The sequence below is a fragment of the Argentina silus genome (assembly GCF_951799395.1).
Source record: "Argentina silus genome assembly, chromosome: 13".
NCBI classification, from domain to species: domain Eukaryota; kingdom Metazoa; phylum Chordata; class Actinopteri; order Argentiniformes; family Argentinidae; genus Argentina; species Argentina silus.
In genome coordinates this window covers 16003690-16024518 of record NC_139667.1, presented here as the reverse complement: position 1 = coordinate 16024518, position 20829 = coordinate 16003690, and the positions used below count along the sequence as shown (strand labels likewise).

Here is a 20829-nt window from a genome sequence, read left to right as displayed (position 1 = left end):
TCTGAGTCTGCTTACGTAATCAACTTCATTGCCTATTTGTCGCTGTAGACTATACCGTTAGATAAAGCAGGTGAACACTCATATTATCATCAAGGGACAAGCGTGAAGTCATATTGAAGTTAAACTTGTGTGAAGTGCAACCGATAGGTTGACTAGGCCTACCCTTTGTTCTGATTTAGTTATTGATTGATTGACGTCGTTTTGTTGTGAAGTTCACTGCATCCACCCAATGCACTGTGTCCGACACTTAGAAATGAAACCTTGATCAATACCTTAGGATTGATGCAGACATACACATATGCCTATACTGTGGAACTTAATGATGCACAGCAATTTCCAAAACAGAAACACTAATGATTTGATTGGCAATGGTCCTGTATCCATGGCCACTTGGCATCTCCAAAACGACCTGAACTATAGATGTCAGCAGTTGGAATACAGTCTGTATGCTCCTATTTTGTGGTCAGCGGGTTATTGTTATCTCTCAAGTGTAGTACAGTAAGTCTTTATTGGACAGTTTTTCCTGACTGTTGTTATTTTGTCCCAGGATGGCGCTGGACGGTATTCGGATGCCCGATGGCTGCTATGCCGACGGGACGTGGGAATTGAAGATGCACGTGACCGACCTTCATAGGGATGTTTCCTTGAGAGTCACAGGAGAGATCCACATCGGTGGGGTCATGCTGAAACTCGTGGAAAAACTTGGTAAGAGGAGCCAAATGTGTCCTGTATTACACTACATGTCTCGAATCCCCTTTTCATCCAAACACAACACTTGAATAGTGTTATAATATTGTAATTTGGGTGAACTATCTCTTTAATGTGTTCAATAGACTACAGGATGTTATTATTGCCATGTGGCACTTCTTTTGTCAGTTGACCACAAATCATACCAATATGGCTCTATAGTTTTCCCGCTGTGGTTGACCAGGAGGTGAAAGGTCATGGGTTGTCATAGTGCAGCATGCCTTAACCCCTGACCCCTGTTCCCTCTGCCTCCCTGCGGCAGCTGGATTCTGCGTGACAGTTTTCTGCTGATATTTGTGAGGCGGTAAATTCCTCTCTTGGCAACACTGTTATTCCACTGGCAACTGGAATTCCACTTCATGTAAACACCACTAACTTACAATCGCAGGTCGTTAAAAGTGTTTTCCGTAAAAGAAGATACAGTGTACATTGTTGTGCTATGTTTTGATGGTGTCTGTAACCTAATGCTTTATGACACAAAGTACTCCCCTAGTCTATCAAATGAGAAACAGTGGGTAACCATCACCAATGGAATGATGCATTGCAAGTCTGAGTGAGTGGGCATAAAAAGGCCTCTGTTTCACCCCGTAGAACCCTCTGGAACACTGGCGTGTTTCATGGTAGAGAGAAAGGTCACCGGGTAATAGGCCTGGTGGTGCATTTTGGGAGGGAGTGACAACGTGCCGATGTCGATGGCGCCTGAATACTCTGCATTCCTCCATTTCTCCAAGGTTTTATTCCCTCCCTGCCCATGTCCCTGTTTTTAGCCCTCCTGTTAAAACTCCACATAATTGAAGCCTTTGTTCCCTGTGGTCTGTCGTCTGTGCTGCATCGAGACTGGGCCCATGTGCAATGTGCTGCATGTGGGAGGACATGAATGTGTGTAAGCCCTCCCCCCTCTAGTGAAGGCCTGGCCTTGTCCACAGTGATATACTGTGTGTGTGTGTGTGTGTGTGTGTGTGTGTGTGTGTGTGTGTGTGTGTGTTCGGTTTTGTTAGCACTCACAGAAAAGTATGGTATGGAAATGCATTTGAAGGGGGTAGTCGTCCAGCTTGTTATAGTTGCAAAGTAGTTGACAAAGTAGTATTTGTCAGTAGGCTAACTTTTGTAACGAGTGCGTCCTTATCTGCAGGCAGTGGACTCCAGTGGTTTGAGGTCTGGATGTCCATCGTCTAGAATAGCTTGGTTCTGTTGTTCCCCATGGCTTGTGGTTACTCTTGTCACACTGAAGCAAACAACAGCGTGTGGGTGGAGTAGCAAAGTTGTGTGTGTGTGTGTGTGTGTGTGTGTGTGTGTGTGTGAGTGAGAGAGAGAGAGAGAGAGAGAGAAGTAAGCAAAATCCTGATCCTTTTAGACTTAACCCCCCCCCCCCCCCCCCCATGTGCACCTCTGACTACCAGACCCTGGCAGGTTGTTTTCCATTGTATAATGATTAACCCAGAACTTTCCGTACACCTAACACCTGACCACACACTGGCCTTTGAGGGAGTGTGGTATATACGTTTACCCTGCAGAGTGTGTCGGCCCAGTCCTCGGCTACAGGTCTCATGACCAACAGTGAAACCAGTTTAGTTTGCCAATGGGACATGGTTTTAAATTGTGATTGAGATGCTCATTGCGATGCATGGAATGGAATGGGGAATGGTATCAAATACGTCTAAAGATGTCCTTCTAGTAGAACAAATTGTGAACTGTGTGTTGGCAGTATACCACCACTGAGTGAAACGGGATACCACCAGATCAACAAGAAGACATGGTTGTGTCGTCAATGATTTTCATCAATGATGAGTTCAGAAGATTGTAAAGGAATGGACACGCTGGCCGTGAACTTGAGGGAGTGAGCGTGCAGATTGGGGAGGCTTCACATGATGGGGTGGCCTCACACAAGTCGTCATGGACAACCCCTTCTCATGTGACACCCTCTCAGTTCAGCAGTGTGGGAACATGCCCCATGTCCCATTGTGTGTGTGTGTGTGTGTGTGTGTGTGTGTGTGTGTCTTCTCCAAGCTGTACGTGACCTGGTTTCAAGCCTCCCTCCTCCTCCTCCTCCGGAACTTATCGCTGGTGACAATGCTGCATAGTGTAGAACAGGCCTCAATGAACTGCTCTCAAGTGCTTTGGTCACGTGTGTGTGTGTGTGTGTGTGTGTGTGTGTGTGTGTGTGTGTGTGTCAGTGTGTGTGTGTGTGTGTCAGTGTGTGTGTCAGTGTCAGTGTGTGGAGGGGGGTTTAGTGATTGGTTGGATGCGGGTCAGATGGTGGTTGTTGTCTTGTAGGCTGTTTTTCTTTTGGCTCTCTTAGCGCACCTTCAGAAGGCCACCCTCTATCACCACACACACACACACACACACACTCACACACACACACTCATACTCATACTGAAACAGAACTGTGCTGGGGGACACGTAAATGCCATACACTTTTGGCACGCATGTCCTCAGAAAGGACAGACAGAAAGGACATCCTGTCACAGTGACACACACGCACACTCAGACAAACAGTTTGTGTTTCTGTTCGTGCCTAGAAGGGCAGCCCTTGGCATTCCTCACACTCCGTTCTGTCACACACACACACAGACACAAATTAAATTAGATTATAGAAGTGGTCTCACAGTGGTCTAACTGCTACTATTCAGAGCTTCTTCTCAGAACAACCTTTCAGTGTAGTTCACGTGTTTAGGCTCGGATGTAGAGAAGATGGGGTTTGTGTGTGCATCACAGTGTATGTGTTGTTGTGTGTTGGTGTGTTGATAGTCCATTAGGTGGAGGTGTGTGTGTGTGTGTGTGTGTGTGTGTGTATACATGTGTTCCTCTCCATCTCCCCCTGTGAGCAGTGGCTCTCTCCCTCACATCTGAGGCTGTAATGGATTAAATAGTGAAATGCCAGGAAAGCACTTAGTTATTGATCACAGGCTTCATTTCCCCCCAGCCCTACAGGAGAGCAGTATTTAAGGTTGGATGATTGAGAACCTCCATTCGCCCCCCTTTCATCACTTGTTTGTGTCTGTTTGGGACATTGCTACTTTGTTCTTTTTCTAAAGTACCCTGCTCTGAAAGCTTAGCTCTCTGTTGGGACTGAAGAAAGGGAAACAAACATTGGACTAACAACGTTAGTTATGGGCTTTATTTGATCAAAAGCAATAGTCCCTCTGTACAGTATGGCACAAACAGCATGTTTGACGTTCAATGTCACATGTTTTTTCTCCCCTTAGACCTAGGCCTATATCTCAGTCCATGTCTTGTATATTAGCTTTTAGGCTATTTGTCCTATTAACAACGTATTCAAGTCTCACACTATTTTGTACGAACGACGGGTCAAACGTCCCCCCACTCTCTCCCCCCCCCCCCCCCCCCCAAGGATGTGTTGTTGTTCTGCACTATTCATATCTATCTACCATGGCACCATCCTGATTAAGGCCTTAGGCTGTGCACCAGGACTCCCAGAATAGAGTTTGTTAGAAAAGCAAAACATCCGATTTTTTGGGGAGGAGAGGAAATTACTGTATTAGTCTCCCTCAACAAGGATCTATCTCTAGGGGCTGGGGACGGCAGAGAGGAAAGGAGAGGTCCAGGGTCCTGTGTTTTTTTGTAGGGACGTACAGCTGTGTTGTACTCCAGTCTTTTGGTGGCCAATGCAGAGAGAACATTAGCAGGAGGAGGAGGGAGCAGGGTCATAGTTTTGGCTCAGATTCTACGAGAGTATCTTTGCCCTCAGTGTAGTGCTGGTCCTGCTTAGCTTCATCCAGACTGCAGTAGAGAGAGGGGGGGGGGAGGAGTAGTGACAGAAGGCTGCATGAGGGAGAAGAGGAGGAGGGGAAGAGAGAGGAGAGGAGGGTCCAGGCCCCCTCTGTGATGTGAGGAGCCACAGCGATAGAATTCCATAAAAGTCTTCCATGGAGCAGGAAATGACTTGCAAGGTTTGGCATGTTCTCTGGACGCTGCCATGCCGTCATCCCAGTACACTGCAGCCTCAGCTCTCTCTCTCTCTCTCTCTCTCTCGCTCTCTCTGGGCTGGGTTTGCCTTCCATCAACTGTTCTCTTTTTCGGAAAATGTATTAAGACTGTGCGTTTTGAATCACTTTTTTTTCCATCCAGTTGTATTCATTGAGAAGTGGTTTTGGGTGGGTGGGAGGGGGGTACATTTACAAGCCATATATGAGTGTTGGTACTTTTCCTCTTTCCTTTCTATTTAAAGCCTTTTGGTATTACTGGACACTGCAGTTTTAATAAACGGACGTTAGTAGTAATCTCGCATTTCCTTTTTGGAGAGGGGTTGGACTCTCCCAATGCTCCGACAGAAAGCGAGGTTTGAATGGCCAGGTGGAGTCGCTCTGCTGTGGGGTGGTCCGCCTCCCCTGGCCTTCAGAGGTGGTAGTGACCAGAGGAAGATGGCCTACGTTTGACAATGGAGCGGGGAGTTTGTGAGGAAACGGACGCGATTTAACACAGGATGTGTCCGACTTCCTGTGTATTTTTTTTTTTTCTCCAGCCCCCTCCCCTCCCCTGCGTTTAGGGGCTTTTTTTTTTTTTTTTAAGGATGCTGTGCCTTCCCATAATTCAGTTTGTTTCGGAATGAGGCTCTTTGGTCCCTGCAAGATGATGAGATAAATGTCCTCCTTTCTTCTTCAGAGGCTTAGTTGTGTGCTGAATAGCCTGGCTCACGTCATGAATGCGAACAGCCCACATCAGGAGAGAGAGTCAATAATATCTCTCGTTGTCAGATAAGCATGTGTTCTCATTTTACAGATCATGTTGCCATGACGGGCAAATCAGACGTAATGCATTCAGATTAATGGTTCGTGCCTCTGAAGCGACTCTGTGCATTGGTCTCCCTGACTACCTGTCGTGTCAGTCAGGTCCGCTCCTGCAGAGAGAGAAAGAGAGAGAGAGAGAGAAAGAGAGAAAGAGAGAGAGAGAGAGAGAGAGATGGCCTGACTCTGTGATCGCCCCACTCTCATCTATCATACAGGAAGTAGTTAGGCTAAGTAGTAGTCCTGCCCTGCCCAGAGCTTTCCTGTTACAGTAGCAAGATCCTGCTGTGATTTGGCGTAGACACACACACACACACACACACACACACACAGGCATACACGCATGCCCTGGCACGCACACACGCAAAAATGACACACAAGTTGTAATCTCCACCGTGTCAAAGCCAAGCACTTGGCTCCAAATTGTGGTCACATCCCAAATCGAGCGTTGAAGTGCACATGAGTTTTGAAATTCCTAAGATGGCCAAGATATCTAGAACTTGCAGTTCTCTCCCTCCCTCATACTCACTAATTGTCATTTCTTAAAAGCCTCTTCGTGTGCTCCCTTAAAAAAAAAACCAAAAAAACCCAACATGAATCTTAATTAGTTATGTATGGCATCTGAAACATGCAGTGGAAAATACTTTCATAGCTCCTCCGGGAATACGACACTGTTGTTTTTGTCCCTCCTCTCTCCCTGTAGGGTTGGCTGCAGTTGTAAAGAAATGTCAGGCGTTCACATTGTTGGAAAAACGGCACTCACCTGCAGGTCAACGGAATAGTAAAGCGATATGGTGGTTTTGTTTTGGTTCCTCGGCTACGTTTCATTCCAAAAAAGCTGTCTCTTCCCCTTTCCTACTCGCCCGTCCCTCCCATTCACAGATCTCCTACAACTTGCTCAGTGTAAGCCATAGCTAATCACTCAAGAAGTAGGCTGCTGAATAGATCCAGGCATTATCACACCATTTTGTGGTAGTGAACAAGGGAATGATGATGATGATGAAGAAGGACGCTAGGAATGAAATGCAGCCCTATTCTAATTCCTCCGTCCCCCCTTTCATTCCACAGACGGTTAGCATGCTAGCTAGCTGACCTCGAACCTCTTACTGGTCCTCAGTGTTGATTATTCCCCGACGTCCGACACAGAGGCTCCATATGTGCTGAGGGCTGTGTCGTCTGTCTACGTACTTCCTGGCGCTCGTATTTAGGCTAGGCTAGGTGTAGCACAAACATCAGCTGCTCTGATGTATAGACTACTATAGTCTATCCCAATATTGACCCTGGCAGGGGTCCTAATAGGCGGCTGCCACTCTGCCCTGCCTTCACAGAGGCCTCCTTCTACCCCAGGGATAGGATCTCCTCAGGTCTTTAACCCCAGGACACCCTTTCCCGCTGGAGAGACCCACCAAGATGGGGAGGGAGGGTATAGTTTCACTGATGATCCCCATGGTCAGAGATGGGGCATTAGGATGAAGGGCTGTCAGGGAGACACAGATAGATAGATAGATAGATAGAGAGAGGGGATGGGTTTCCCATGGTCAGAGATAGGGCATTAGGATGAAGGACTGTCAGAGAGGCACATAGATGGACAGGGAATGGGGAAACAAACTACATCTCCTGTGCCTGAGGGGGACGGAAAGATGGGATAGATTGATGGACGGATACCCTGGCCTCTCTCTGCACCATTGATCTCAGGCCAGGAGGATGGGTGTAATGTGATTACAGGACTGAGGCCTCAAACGGCGTAATTGTATAAAGCTGCATGTGGGCGGAGCCCCCCCATTGTTTGGCAGTGTTTGGATTATGACACAAATGGATACAAACTATCGGTGGTCTCTGAGGAGAGATGAGATGAGAGGACGAGGCTCTGCCCCTACAGGCCACAGCCAAGCCCGCTGTGTCTGTCCTTCCTCTGAAACAGGCCCACTGTGAGTGGAGGAAGGGGGGGGGGGGGGCGGGGGGGGGTCAGGGCTGATGTCAGGGTTACTGTGACACGTTGGTGCCACTGCCACATGGCTTCTGGACCATTTGGCCTGGTGGCTGGCTGGCTGGCTGGCTGGCTGGTTCGCTGGCTGGCTGGCTGGCGGCTGTGTGTTAATGGTAGAAATTGACACACAGAGAAACTAAAGCCTAAAGAGCAGCCTAGCTCGTTCCACTACCCCAGAGATGGTCCCTCCGGGGCTTCCGTAGATGAACATGGCTCTCCTCTCCCCTCTTTCCCTTAGCTCTAGCTCTAACTCGGAGCTTATCCTCCGAGGCTCTCAGGTGAGCTCCTGGGAGTTCCACAGTGATTCCACCCCACCACAGCCCTGCTGCGGCCCAGCCTCAGTGGGAAAGCCCGGAAGACTCAAGCGGTCTTGGAGGGTCATGGCTGGGCAGATCCTGGAGGATACTCCCGGCTCCACCTCTAATCCTGGAGGTGTGTGTGTGTGTGTGTGTGTGTGTGTGTGTGTGTGTGTGTGTGTGTGTGTGTGTGTGTGTGTGTGTGTGTGTGTGTGTGTGTGTCTAGTTGCAGGGGTCTCTATGGGAGGTATCGGGTGTGTGACTGACAATAAGAATAAGATCAGTAGGATCAATAACGGTCTGTCTGTTCCCACTGGACAGCCATGACCTCTACTGGATATGCCCCCTGTGTCTTTCTACCTCAGCAAAATACAATACTGTGTGTGTGTGAGAGAGACAGAGAGCGAGGTCACAGCCATTAGCCAACGAGGGCCCCTATAGTGTATGTCTGATGCCCCCTAGAGTAGCCTGAAAGGTCCCTTTGTGTACATACAGGGCCAGCTAAAGTTAGACTGCTTGAAAAGCTTCAAGGCATTTTCTTTTTACCTGAGGGAATGAGTCCGGTGGGCCAAAGGCTATCTATCTTGCATGTTTAATGCATTACTGTATGATAAATGGTTGCAGTCTTCGATTGACTATTGGCAGGATGCTCTCTAGGTCTATAATCAGACCTGGATTTATTCCTGTCCGACCCCGTTCACCCCGTGTCCTGTCAGAGCGGAGCTCTCGGGAGGAGGGCTGTGATTTGTACGGTTGCCGGGAGGGAGGTCCAAGGGGAGATGGGTAGAATAGATCCTCTTGTCTTTGATTATCTGATGTGCTGCTGTTGCCGTTCTAGTCAGGAAACACGGGACTGGAAGGTTATGTGCTTTAAAAACTGTTGATTTATGATCAAGGTTTGATTTAAATCATTGACTTATGATCAATGTATTATCATTCATTTGGGATTGAAAAATCCGCAATCCCACTGAAATGTATTTGCTAACGCCATGTTTAATCCGATATCTCACAGCTTAATGTCTGTCGATCTCTTCCTCAGTCACTCTTGTCCTGAAAACCAGTTGGTGTGCTTGCCAGACGTCAATCCTATCACCCAAAGCTTTATCCTGACTTGCCTTGATATTTACACAATAGGGACTAGCTATGATGAATACCTGCTGCTGTATTGAGTTAATTTTCTTCTGCACATGCCCAGACGTTATTGGACACAATGTGACACAGTCTTATCACACACCGTATCCCAGTGTTGTCCTGATATTGTAACTATGCCACACAGAGGTCATCTCTCTTTATCTTCCCTTTATCTCTTTATCTCTTTATGTTACATAAATTAGATAAGTAACGCAACATAAAAAAGCCTAGCGCCTAGGCTGTAGGTAATATCAGTAAAACTCCACTGTACTAGATTGAGTTTCACTGTAACGTGCGTGTTTGATACCATTCCTCATTCCATTCCATGCGTTACAATGAGCCCGTCCTCCTATTTCTACCTCCACCCATTTACACTTATGGCATTTAGCAGACGCCTTTATCCGAAGTGACTTACAACAAATACATTTGACTAAGTGAGTGAATCATCTATCCATCAGTCGTCATAAGAATGCTAGGACCAGGGGCTATAGGCAGTCACAATGCTAATGCTTTTTTTTTATTTTATTTTTTTATTTATTTACAGGACAGAAACTTGCACAGGGGGGTAGTGGGGATGAAGAGTTATTTAGGAGGGTCTTCCACCCAGCCTCTGCTGGTCTACATGCAATGGACAGTAGAGTGTGAATAGGACAACAATGCAGCTGGTCAATAGTGACCGTCCTTGGGCTTCAAAGACAGGACATAGCAGCCTATATTTAAACACAAGGGGCTCATGTCATAGAGGGCGACTGTACTGTACTGAATGTTTCTGTCAGTAAAGAGGGAGGGAGGGAGGAAGGGAGGGAGAGTCGTAGGGAAGGCCCGCGTCTTTGTTGTGTGTGAAAACACGGCACACAGCCGTTCGCCTCGCTCCACTTCCCCTGCGGCGTCGACCAGGGGTCGCCAGGGAAACGAACGCCGCCGCCCGGCCGCCACACAGCCTCACCCAGGGTGTGATGATCCTATCAGCTAATGGCCAACCTTATAACCCTGTGTGTGTGTGTGTGTGTCTGTCTGTCTGTGTGTGTGTGTGTGTGTGTGTGTGTGATAAATATCAACACATTCGCTGTGAGCCTATGTGTGTGTCCTTGTTGTGTGCGTGTGAAAGAGAGGGTCTGTTGTACACATGATTCTTCCATTGGAGACACTTCAGGAATAGACCAGTAATGTTTCTCTAGAGAGAGGGGAGAATGTGACACACACACACACACACACACACACACACACACACACACACACACACACAGGCTGTACTGTCCTGTATGTGATGTGGGAAAGCTTTGGCCTTTGGCCACTTAAGTAGTTGATCTGTGATGGTAAAGATGGGCCTCATACAGACTGGAGACTAATGCTGTTGCTGTTGAATCATGACTGACATTGGAGTGATTTGTCAACTGGGGTCTCAGCCAACAGGCATGGCGTTGGAGAAACGGAGGTGGTACCACTCAAACTTGTACTATATGAGAAAGAACATTTTTATTTTTCTTCTTCTCTTTCGTGTTTTCCCCATTTCGTTCCCACTGAATAACTCAAGGGGCTAATGTTTCTGTATTAAACTTAAACAGGAAAGCATGTTTTTAGTCCTTCTTTTATGTCTAACAGTGTTGGAAATGGTCAGCAGCAAATAATCTAAAACCAAGGCAACTGCTCCCAATCGTCATCAGGGTACTACTTTGTACGTCTCTCCCTCTCCCTTTCTCTCTCTTTCCTCGTACAGCCTCTCCCCTGTGTCATCTCTCATCCTCCCTCCTCTCCTCCCCTCTCTCCTCTCCTCTGTCATCCCCTCCCCTCCCCCATAGACAGGCCTTCATAAACAGGCTTGTCTCCTAATGTAAACACCACAGATACTCTGGCAGGGAGAGAGAGAGAGACAGAGGCCAGTGTCTAGAATGATCTCAACAACAGTCCTTCTCAGGGCGTTTGATGGCGTAGCACACTAATGCGCTTACCACGTAATCGACAGGTTCCTGGTTCGATTCCGACCCTCGACATATCTTGCATGTCATCCCTCCTCTCTCTCTCTCTCTCCCATCCTTCCTGTCAATCTCTACTGTCTCTATCCCAATAAAGCAGAAATGCCCTAAAAACATATTTTTAAAAAACAACAGTCCTTCTTCGCTGGACTCTCTTCAGTCCTCACGACTGCTGTACCTCCCAATGCTGCTGCTGCTGCTGCTTCACTGTTAGCGTTAGCAACACTTTGGAAAACAAACCACACACACACGCACAAACACACTACCTCTTTTTAGCAGTGCTTCTACAAAAAAAAATCTGCTGAATCTATCATGGTAGTTATGTGTTATTTCTGTAATGTATTGAGTAACCGTGACCAGTGTTTTCCGTAGCGGCATGTACGGTACAGAGAAAAAGGAGAAGAGGTTTATGGTCTATGGACCGTTGCCGTTAGCCGCAGTGACCGTGGTAATATGTAGCTGTGGTCGTGACGATGAATGAAAAGCAGCACTTATGGATTAATATGAGTCATTAGTACGCACGGCAGAGACAACTGATGGATGGATGGATATGCACGCCCCCTCCATCACTAGGCTACACACACACACACACACACACACACACACACACACACACACGCCTCTCCTCTTACACATGCCTGTAGGGGTCATAAACATGGTTTCTCTCTCTCTCTCTCCCCAACATCCTCTCCTCCCTTCATCCCCCTCTTCCACCATCACTCTTCCCAAGGACTCTGGGTCTGCATTTAATGCAGCCAATTACTTAGCCCCCTTGCTTCATCTGGATCCTGCATTACGTCAGGGCCTGGCAGGCTGTATTTTTAGCTGGGAGGGAGATGCCATTGGCTCCCTCTCTCCTCACCCCCCCCCCCCCCCCTTTCTGCAGATTCAATTACCAGCCTTTTATTGAAGCAGCCGGACGGACAGCTACCAGAGCAACCGTCCTCTCAAGCACATCGCTGTGATGTCACAATAGAGCAGGGGGGAAAGCGCCGGCCAATGAGATTTGGCGGTGGGCGGGGGATAGATAGACCTAGAGCAGCGGAGGCCCCTGGGATTGCGGCCTGGGAAACCGACGCCACCCCCTCTGACTGGGAGCGCTGAGTGCTGTTGTGTGCGTTGGTCGGGTTGCCGGAGCCAACAGGAAACTACCATAGAGTTTGGACTGCGGTCAAGACCCGAGTTGCCAAACGCAGAGTCCGCAAGGGGAGCAGACACCAGAAATTGCTAGGTTGCATGAGGAAAAACTGTGAGGGTAGCTATGAAAATACACGCTAGTCTATTTTCAATGTCGCTTTCTCTCTCTCTCTCTCTTTCTCTCTCCTTGGTTCTGCCCTGTGAAATGCACCAGGAGCAGCAGGGTTGGTGATTGCAGCAATGAAGTTGTATTCAGCACAGCTGAGACATCAGAATGAACTGGCGACAGCTAGCCCCCATGCTGTTAGAGAATCCAACACACACACACACACATACACACACACACACACACACACACACACACACACACACACACACTTGTGAAAAGAAAGTTTGGAATGTTTTTCAGTCGAATGCTAAGAGGCCCCCCCCCCCCCCCCCATAGGTAAACACTCTAAAAGCAACAGCTTGACAAACAACCTCTCCATTCACCCTGTCCTACCCCTGACAATAGCTTCTGCAATAGTCTCTCTTTAACCTTCCTTCATGTTAATCTCTAGTGTAATCTCCTAGTCTCTCTCTCTCCTGCCGGGTTAGTTTGCTAATGTTGTGTGTGTGTGTGTGTGTGTGTGTGTGTGTGTGTGTGTGTGTGTGTGTGTGTGTGTGTGTGTGTGTGTGTGTGTGTGTGTGTGTGTGTGTGTGTGTGTGTGTGTGTGTGTGTGTGAGTGATTCAGAGGCGGTTCATTTATCCAGTCACCACATGTCATTCACTTCAAGAACAGATCAGGACAGTGTCAACAAAGCACACATATGCCACTGTGTGTGTGAGAACACCACCTGGGCTCAGGTTGCCACGGCGCCCCTCTGTTGATAGACAGGAAGGTCAGAACAGGGCAGCAATCAAGACTGGGGCAAATCCACAGGGTGATAATCTTACATTTCTGATAAGATTCAGATCAGAGATTACCTCGAGGAAGGAAGGACGGATGTGTTTTTTTTAAGTATTCAAACAGGACCAAAGTGATTGCAAGCTGGGTGCAGTTTATAACTACTTGGTGATAGCCAGTTAGCCAATGTCAGAGAGAAATGGTTGTCCCAAGTCCATCATGTCTCATATAGCCTTTCCAGACGCTCCCTGGGTAGTTCAGTCCTTCGTTGTGCAGTGGATGGATAGCACGTTTAGCTAATGTGCTGCACGTCTAGAATATCAAGCAGTTGAAGTGCTCCAAATTAGCTTCATGAGACACCCATTGTCATCGTCCTCTGGGTTTGAAACTGTTCTCCATGCAGAGAGTCAAATTCCAACGCAGAGAGAGTCGAGCATGGCTAAAGCGGAAGATAGGAGTTTTATTTTTAGCGTCAGTAATGAGTAATGAGACATCTGACGCAGTGGTATTTAAATGCAACCGACGTCGTGGAGAGGAGAGGAGTGGTGGCTCCCAGAAAGAGTGACTGGGTGAACATCAGCGGTCAGACTAGCAGAAAGAATGACTCAGTGTTTGACTCAATGTGTCCAGGAGAGAGGGAGCTGGAGTGAGACCGTACGGAGAGGAGGAGGAGGAGGGAGGTGGGGCGGTGGGGGGGGGGGGGGGGGGGGGGGGAGGAGAACGGGACACCACTCAAGGAAGTGCCTTCCTGGACGCATGCCGGAGCAATGACTTCATCGTTTAGGGGGAACATCCACCCAGATACGCCCCTCGAATACAGCATCCACTCACCCTGTTCTCCTGCAGTTGATCTCCTATTGAATTGTGTCATGATTGGAGAATTTTCTCTCTCACACACACACACACACACACACACACACACACACACACACACACACACGCTCAGCCAGATGATATCAGTTTAATCTGTGAAACTCAATACGTACTTGACCTTGAAGTACTTGATCTCCCAATTTGTTTTGATCTGAAGTAGCTAGCTGTGCTATTTTGCTAATGTTTGCCATTTAGAGGAATCATTCAATATTAATTAAAAGACTTCCGATACTGGTTATTGAAATGTTGTTGAAACGGGTCTGAAGGAACAGAATGTCCCTAAGACGGTAGGATGAAGACATGTCCGCTCCTGGGCTCAGGGGGGAATTAGGAGATCTAAAGCATCTCTACTCTAGAAAACAGACCATCACACTCCTGTGTAGGGAACAGAGAGAAAGGTAATCTGAAAACCAGCTGCTTTGAATTCCCTCAAATCCCTGTGGCTTTCACCTTCTCTCTGAAGTCCATCTCATTCATTCACTCACACACACACACACACACACACACACACACACACATGCAGAGAGAGAGACCCTAGGTCCATCCCCATTGTGTTGAGACCACAGCCTGCAGTGTACTGGGAGGTGAGTGGTGTGGTTTTGGGTGGCATGTCTCTGCTTTAGTGGAATCATAGCGTGACTTTGGAACAAAGAGGGAGGTCTGAACCCGATATCCCCGCCATGTTACGCAAACAGCAGCCTCTTTTACACCCTCTCACACTTCCCCTCCTCCTCACTTTGAGTTCCCCGCCTCCCATCCCCTCAAATGCCCCTGTCGCCCTAAACATGACCCCCCCCCCCCCCGCCCCCCTCCTTCCCAGGCCGGGAGGGACACATTTCTGTAGAGTGAGACGTGAGAGAGAGCTCTGCTTACACTTTCATTGTCTCCTGTTAGCACTAATAGCATCATTAGCTTAGGTGTCAGGACAGCTGGAGAGTTTGTACATAGCTAGGATAGTAATTGTCATTTACAGTCTTACTATATCTCCTCTCAACTTCACCCCGCCCTTCTGTTTTTGTCCTGGATACTGTGCGGACGCCGTGTTTTTAAGCTGCGTGTAGTGCACACGTGCACTCATTTAACCGTACAATGGACGGCTTTCTAACTTTCAGACTCTCCCTCTCTCTCCCTCCCCCTCTCTCCCCCCCCTCCCTCTGCGTAGACGTGAAGAAGGACTGGTCGGACCACGCTCTGTGGTGGGAGAAGAAGAAGACATGGCTGCTGAAGACCCACTGGACGCTGGACAAGTACGGTATCCAGGCGGACGCCCGGCTGCTCTTCACCCCCCAGCACAAGCTGCTCCGCCTGCAGCTGCCCAACATGAAGCACATGAAGGTCAAGGTGAACTTCTCCGACCGCGTCTTCAAGGCCGTCTCCGACATCTGCAAGACCTTCAGTAAGTCAAGAGTCTGGCTCTGAACCCCTAACTCTCTCTGTGCCCAAATAGGGGTCTACAGTCTGGTCATGAACCTCGAACTCCCTCTGTTGCAATAGGGGTTTTCCTATTCCATATCTGCTCTGTTTCATGTTCCCTTCCTGGCATACAGCAGGGGAGGCTGGTGGAGGTAGAAATCATGCATTACAATGAGCCCGTCCTCCGATTTCTACCTCTAACTAGCCTCATCTCAAATACCCTTTTAGTTGGGTTTTCTTGTCACCTTCCCCCCCCCCCCTCATGATTGCTCTCAGTTTGAAGGACAAGATGTGTTTCATGAAGGAAATGAAAAAAAGCCATTATTGGTAGGCTATTCTGTAACAGACAGTGTTTAATTGTATTTAAGAGGATGCTACATTTAGAATCAGAGATCCAGGCAGTGTCGATGCTGTGTTAGACCCCGGCCACACCAGTCCATGCTATCCGTTGATTACGGATTGAGCCCATGGTTTCTCTATGGGGGTCATCTGTTGACGGACAAGACAACGGAGATGACAAGGGCAGCTTGAAACCTTTCTGACGTACATTATCCCTACCTGTGTTGTTTTTTTCCCTTCAGACCTTTTGTTTTGTTTATCAAACAGACCCTGAGCTGTCAGCACCTACTGTACTTCACCTCTCCTGACTCCTGCTGACGAGTCCTTGGAGCAGAATAAGTCTCTTAATCCTGTCTACTAAACAGTGCTTATCAATCCAAATTGGCCTTATGACACACACACACACACACACACACACACACACACACCCCTATCACTGTGTCCAGATTTAGCTGACAAGGCCCTGACAAGCACTCAGAGGTCAAACACCCTCCTCTATCGATATCCACCCATGATGGCCGTGCCCTGCGGCCCTGTCAGAGTGGGGTCAAGGTTCAAACACCAGATCCGGGTGACCCCCTGATCCTGTAATGCCCCCCCCCCCCCCCCCCCCCCCGCCCGCCCACGACCCTCTCTGGCTCCAACCCTAGCCCTCTGGCCTCTGTCTTCACTGAAGGCTGCAGGTGGGGGAATAGAGGCCTTTCATATAAGACATCCATCAGACAGGCGCTGTCCAGGACACCTGTTGAGCCTTTGTCACTGGCCCTGAGTTCAGGAGGCAGGCTCTACAGTGATGGCGGCGCTGCTGTTTGTGTTGGCCCTGGCAGGTACCACTGCCTCCTTTTTAGTTTTTTATTTGCTTTAGAGAGACCTTTTATTTATAAAAGGCAAAAATGAGGCCCGCTATGAAATGAAAAAGAACAGATAACATATTTGAAGGAGTATAAATAAACAGAGTTAGTTTCTGAGAAGAGGGTGACTAAATGAGAGTTTGTAGTAGCGAGCAGGCCGCCCGGCCCGGCCTCCTCCTCCTCCTCCTCCTCCTCCTACTGCCCAGACCCGCTTTGGAATGACTCTACCTCTTCTGTAATAAATCTATTTCAGTTACAGAGAAAATCAGGACAAATTGCTCTTGGCTGACTTAGCGCGTGCCGGAGTGTCGTGCGATGACTTACGGTGGCTGGAAAGGGCCAAGCAGTGCGTCTGTCCCTGCTCCATTAGTGTTTAACTCACCTCTCCTCGTTTGCCTTTCAGAGAGAGAGAATGTCTAGGGCAGCTGAATTGTATATATCATCCAAACATTTTGACAGTTAACTGAAGGTGACCTCGTCTCTTCTGGAACTATTTTACTTTTTCATTATCTGGGCAACTTTCAGTTTGACAATTTCCTGTGAGTGAGTGAGTGTGTGTCTGCTGAGGGAGCTGCAGAGCATTAGGAACGAGGAGGGACAGGAAGACAGAGACGAGCACAGTCCAACTGGCACATACTTCAGACAGACAGACAGACAGACAGGGGGAGAGACGGAAGGACCTGGACACTCCCTACAGCTGGGAAAGAGACAACAATGAGCACCCGGATAATCTCTCTCTCTCTCTCTCTCTCTCTATCTATCTAACTATCTCTTCCACTCTCCAAATGGATTGATTTGGAAGGGAATTTTCCCCCTAGTTCTCCAATCCGTTGGAACATACAGTAACAGTAAGCACACATCACTAACACACATACACAAATACACTTTCTCTCTCTCTCTCTCTCTCTCTCTTCCTCCTCCTCCCCCCTCCCTCCTTTGCGTTCACCAGATGTGTGCAGGGAGAGATTCTTCTCTAGGCGTCCTGAATCACACATTCACAAGGAACGAAAACCAGTACCAGTTAAAGGGATCAAATCAATTATTGCTGCTGCTGTAGTTCTCCCATGTCCATGTCCACAGCAGCTGTACACACACACACACACACACACAGACACACACACACACACAGACAGAGAGAGAGACACAGTCCATCTGGGGTAGGAATGGAATGGGACCTCAGTAGAAGACTGTAGTAATGAAATGAGTGAGTTCGCCCAGCTTCACTCCTGCTTTGAACTTTGATATTCTCTGGCAGCCCTCAAATCCTGCTCAGTGTTGCTTATTTGGCTTGTCTCAGAGTTGGTGAGGGGGAGAGACGCGAGTGGTTTCCTTCTTCAGATGCAAGAACTTTGAGTAAAAAACATGTTTGGGTGTCGTTTGTATCCCTCACTGCCATGAGGGCAATGAGGCAAATCATAGCAAATCTGTTTCCCCATTTCGTGTCGATTTGCACATCTAAAGAATGTTCTGCTATCATGGCTTGTCATGGTGCAATTTACCAAGAACGGGCCCATGAAATTATTAAGCTGCATAAAAGGCGAGGTATTTGGATGTGAATCTGAAGGAATGTCACTGGTTGGCATCAGATTGGGTCCAACGAGAGATTAATTTGTCCTGTGAAATGTATCTTATTCATGGGCTGTGGACCTGATGTCCTGTCTAGACATACTGTGGACGCCTCACTCTTTTACTTTATTGGAGCACACACTACGGCACCCACCCACACACACACACACCCATCCACAAACACACAGCTCCTCTGGTGACAGTAGTCTGTGTACTCCCACCTCAGTAGACAGGACATGTAGGCTGTCAATGACTAGCACATGACGGTAGGACCTGGGAGCCTGAGGTGCTACAAAGGAAGGCCTCTTCTTCCAGGTCGGACAACCCAGAGAGAGCACCAGTTAGGCCTGATGTCAGTCATGCCTCTCCACTTAGCCACTCTGACTCCGGCCTGGTGTTCTGCTACACTGGAGGCCGCTGGGTCTGGGCTGGGTCTGGGCTGGGCCTGGGCCTGGGTCTGGGCTGGGCCTGGGATGGGCCTGGGCTTGGGACTGGGACGGGCCTGTCACTGGTGGTTTAGGTCTGACCGCTCAGTCCTGCCCTGTACCTGTAGGTCCTGTTGTTGCCTGTGGACAAGATAGAGGGATGGAGAGAGACAGTCTGAGAGAGAGAGAAAAAGAGAGGGTGGGGTTGGTGCAAAGATGGATTGAGCGAGATGGATGGATGGAAGGACAGAGATGGATAAAGGGAGGGGTAGATGGATGGAAGGACAGAGAGAGAGGGCCAGAGAAGGAGGAAGGGATAGAGAGAGAGATGGAGGTGTAGGGTCAGGTCTTGGACTCTGTCCTCCATGGTCACTGTGGTCAACAGAGGTTTATGTGTGGTTCGTTTCATTGCTGCAGTCCAGTTGATTTGTGGAGCCGTCAGACCTGCGGTCTGGTTGACTGTCCCAAGTGTCAAGGGGGTTTGGCCTGAGTTTTCCCAAAGTAGTCTTGATTTATCCTTTAACGTTGTGTTGTTTGGTAGGAATAGGAACACACTTCCCACCAAACACAAGAAATTCCACACATCCCGACAGGGCTTGTAAAAGTGATACTGTAGCCAACTGATGTTAAGTCCTGCTGTGACCCTCATCAAATTAGGTTTTTTTTAATGATTTCATGTGATGCATTAGGGTTAGACTACACAACACAACAAAATACACCCAGTTGTTTCACATGCGATCGTCGACCCAAGATGGCTACATTTAATCCGATGATGAATACCGGTGCCGTGACTTCCCTGCCTCTTCAGTTCATTGTTACCTCCTTTCCCCTCGGAACAGCGAAGGCTTGCAGAGTGCCGTGAGATGCTTCATCCGTCATCTAGTGCATTCCACTTCGGCCTCCGGAAGAAGCCCTTGATTTAATGTCCCTTCTTATCGGCTAATTGATCACAGCTCAATGAACGACACGTTCAGATGTGGTTAATTAACCGGTCAGGTAAGGAGAGGAGGGATGACGCGTTCTTTCTGCCTGTGGTGGGCTGTGTGAACTACTGTAGGACTGTGGATACCTATGCCGGTGTGGGTGGTGTCATGGTACGCTACATTAGCGATGAATCATTTCTAACGTGTCTTCATCGCTGGCAGTCGGGCCCTGTACCTGGCTGGCAGCCTGGGTCCTGTCACAACCCACGTCGGTGGGAGATGGGTCTTACTTGTACGCGGTGTGTGGGCGTCAGGATTTCTAATGGAAATGAATGAAGCAAAAAAAAAAAAAAGATGTTTTAGGCGCAAAGTTATGGCTTGTCAGAAGTGGCAAAAGACAGGAAATTCTAAGTGAGTACCACCAACACCTATGACACACACCTATGCACTAACTAAGGTTTTCTGTCACACAGGTTTGATGCCTGCTGTAGGTGCTGTGTGCTGGTCTACTGGAATTCAAACCACATGTACTCAAAACTGGGCAGATTGCTTCAGATTCAAAGCTTCCCTCAAACATGCCTACATGTGCCCCTCTCTGGTGTAGAAGTTGACCTTAGGCACAGATCTAGGATCAACGTACCCTCCCCGAATCATAACCTTCACTGTTACGACCCAAACATCCAAACCTGGCTCAGTAACACCTGCAGGTCTCTGGTGTGTGTAGCCCTATCTGTCCATCTCTCCCTCTCTCCTCCTCCATCCCTCTCTCCATCTCTCCCTCTCTCCTCCCTTTCAGTACTGGCAGGCTACATCAGAGCATACTGCATTCCTGTCCTTTCTACCCCTCTCCTCCTTCTTGCTCTCCTCCTTTCATGTGACGGATGAAGAGAGGGGCTCTGTCTGTTTGTTATCCCCCCCCCCCTCGCAGGTGCTAGGGCCTGGCCCAAAAGTTGTAATCGTGGGTATATAATCCCCCTCTCATATCCACAAACGTAGTCCATGATAGCTTCTCTACCCTTTTAGCCATCTCTACATGATATTATGATATTAGAACAGTATCTCAATGGAGAGAGATTTGATGTTTTGCCCATGTTGACTGCTATGTGGGGAAATACGTTTATTTATTTTTTAATTATTGTAGTAAAATGTCAGGAAGGCAACACAGTGACCATGATTTAATTTATCTTGAATCCTCCGCACACACCCTTCTCTACTAGAACACACACACACACACACACACACACATACAGTCTTCACATAGCTCAGTGGTGCTAAGGCTAGGCAGCACGCCTGTATTCAAATGGCTGTATAAGGGCACAGGGATTGTGCTGCAACGAAAAAGCAAAGAGAGAGGGTGGAAGGGAGGGAGGAGAGAGAGAGAGGGAGGGAGGGAGGAAGAGCGAGAGCAGGAGAGCGAACTCCCATCTGGTAGTCCTTAAAACCCATGGAATGCTTTTGCTTTAGTAACACAAACTAAACAAGCAATTCTCGCCAAGCCAAGAAGTTCTGTCTCTCCTCCTTTTGAGACTGTCT

At 48.3% G+C, this 20829-nt stretch overlaps 1 protein-coding gene across 1 annotated transcript in view; it reads left to right on the top strand.

The window, feature by feature from the left end:
• Nucleotides 1-20829, top strand: part of fermt2 (FERM domain containing kindlin 2) — a gene marked incomplete at its 3' end in the record, with an annotated part of 38532 nt that overhangs the window by 333 nt on the left and 17370 nt on the right. The window contains exons 2-3 of the mRNA XM_083683848.1: nt 548-705; nt 14942-15175. Of these exons, the coding sequence (XP_083539974.1) occupies nt 549-705; nt 14942-15175 (391 nt within the window). The 5' untranslated portion in view covers nt 548. The remainder of the gene's footprint in view (nt 1-547; nt 706-14941; nt 15176-20829) is intronic.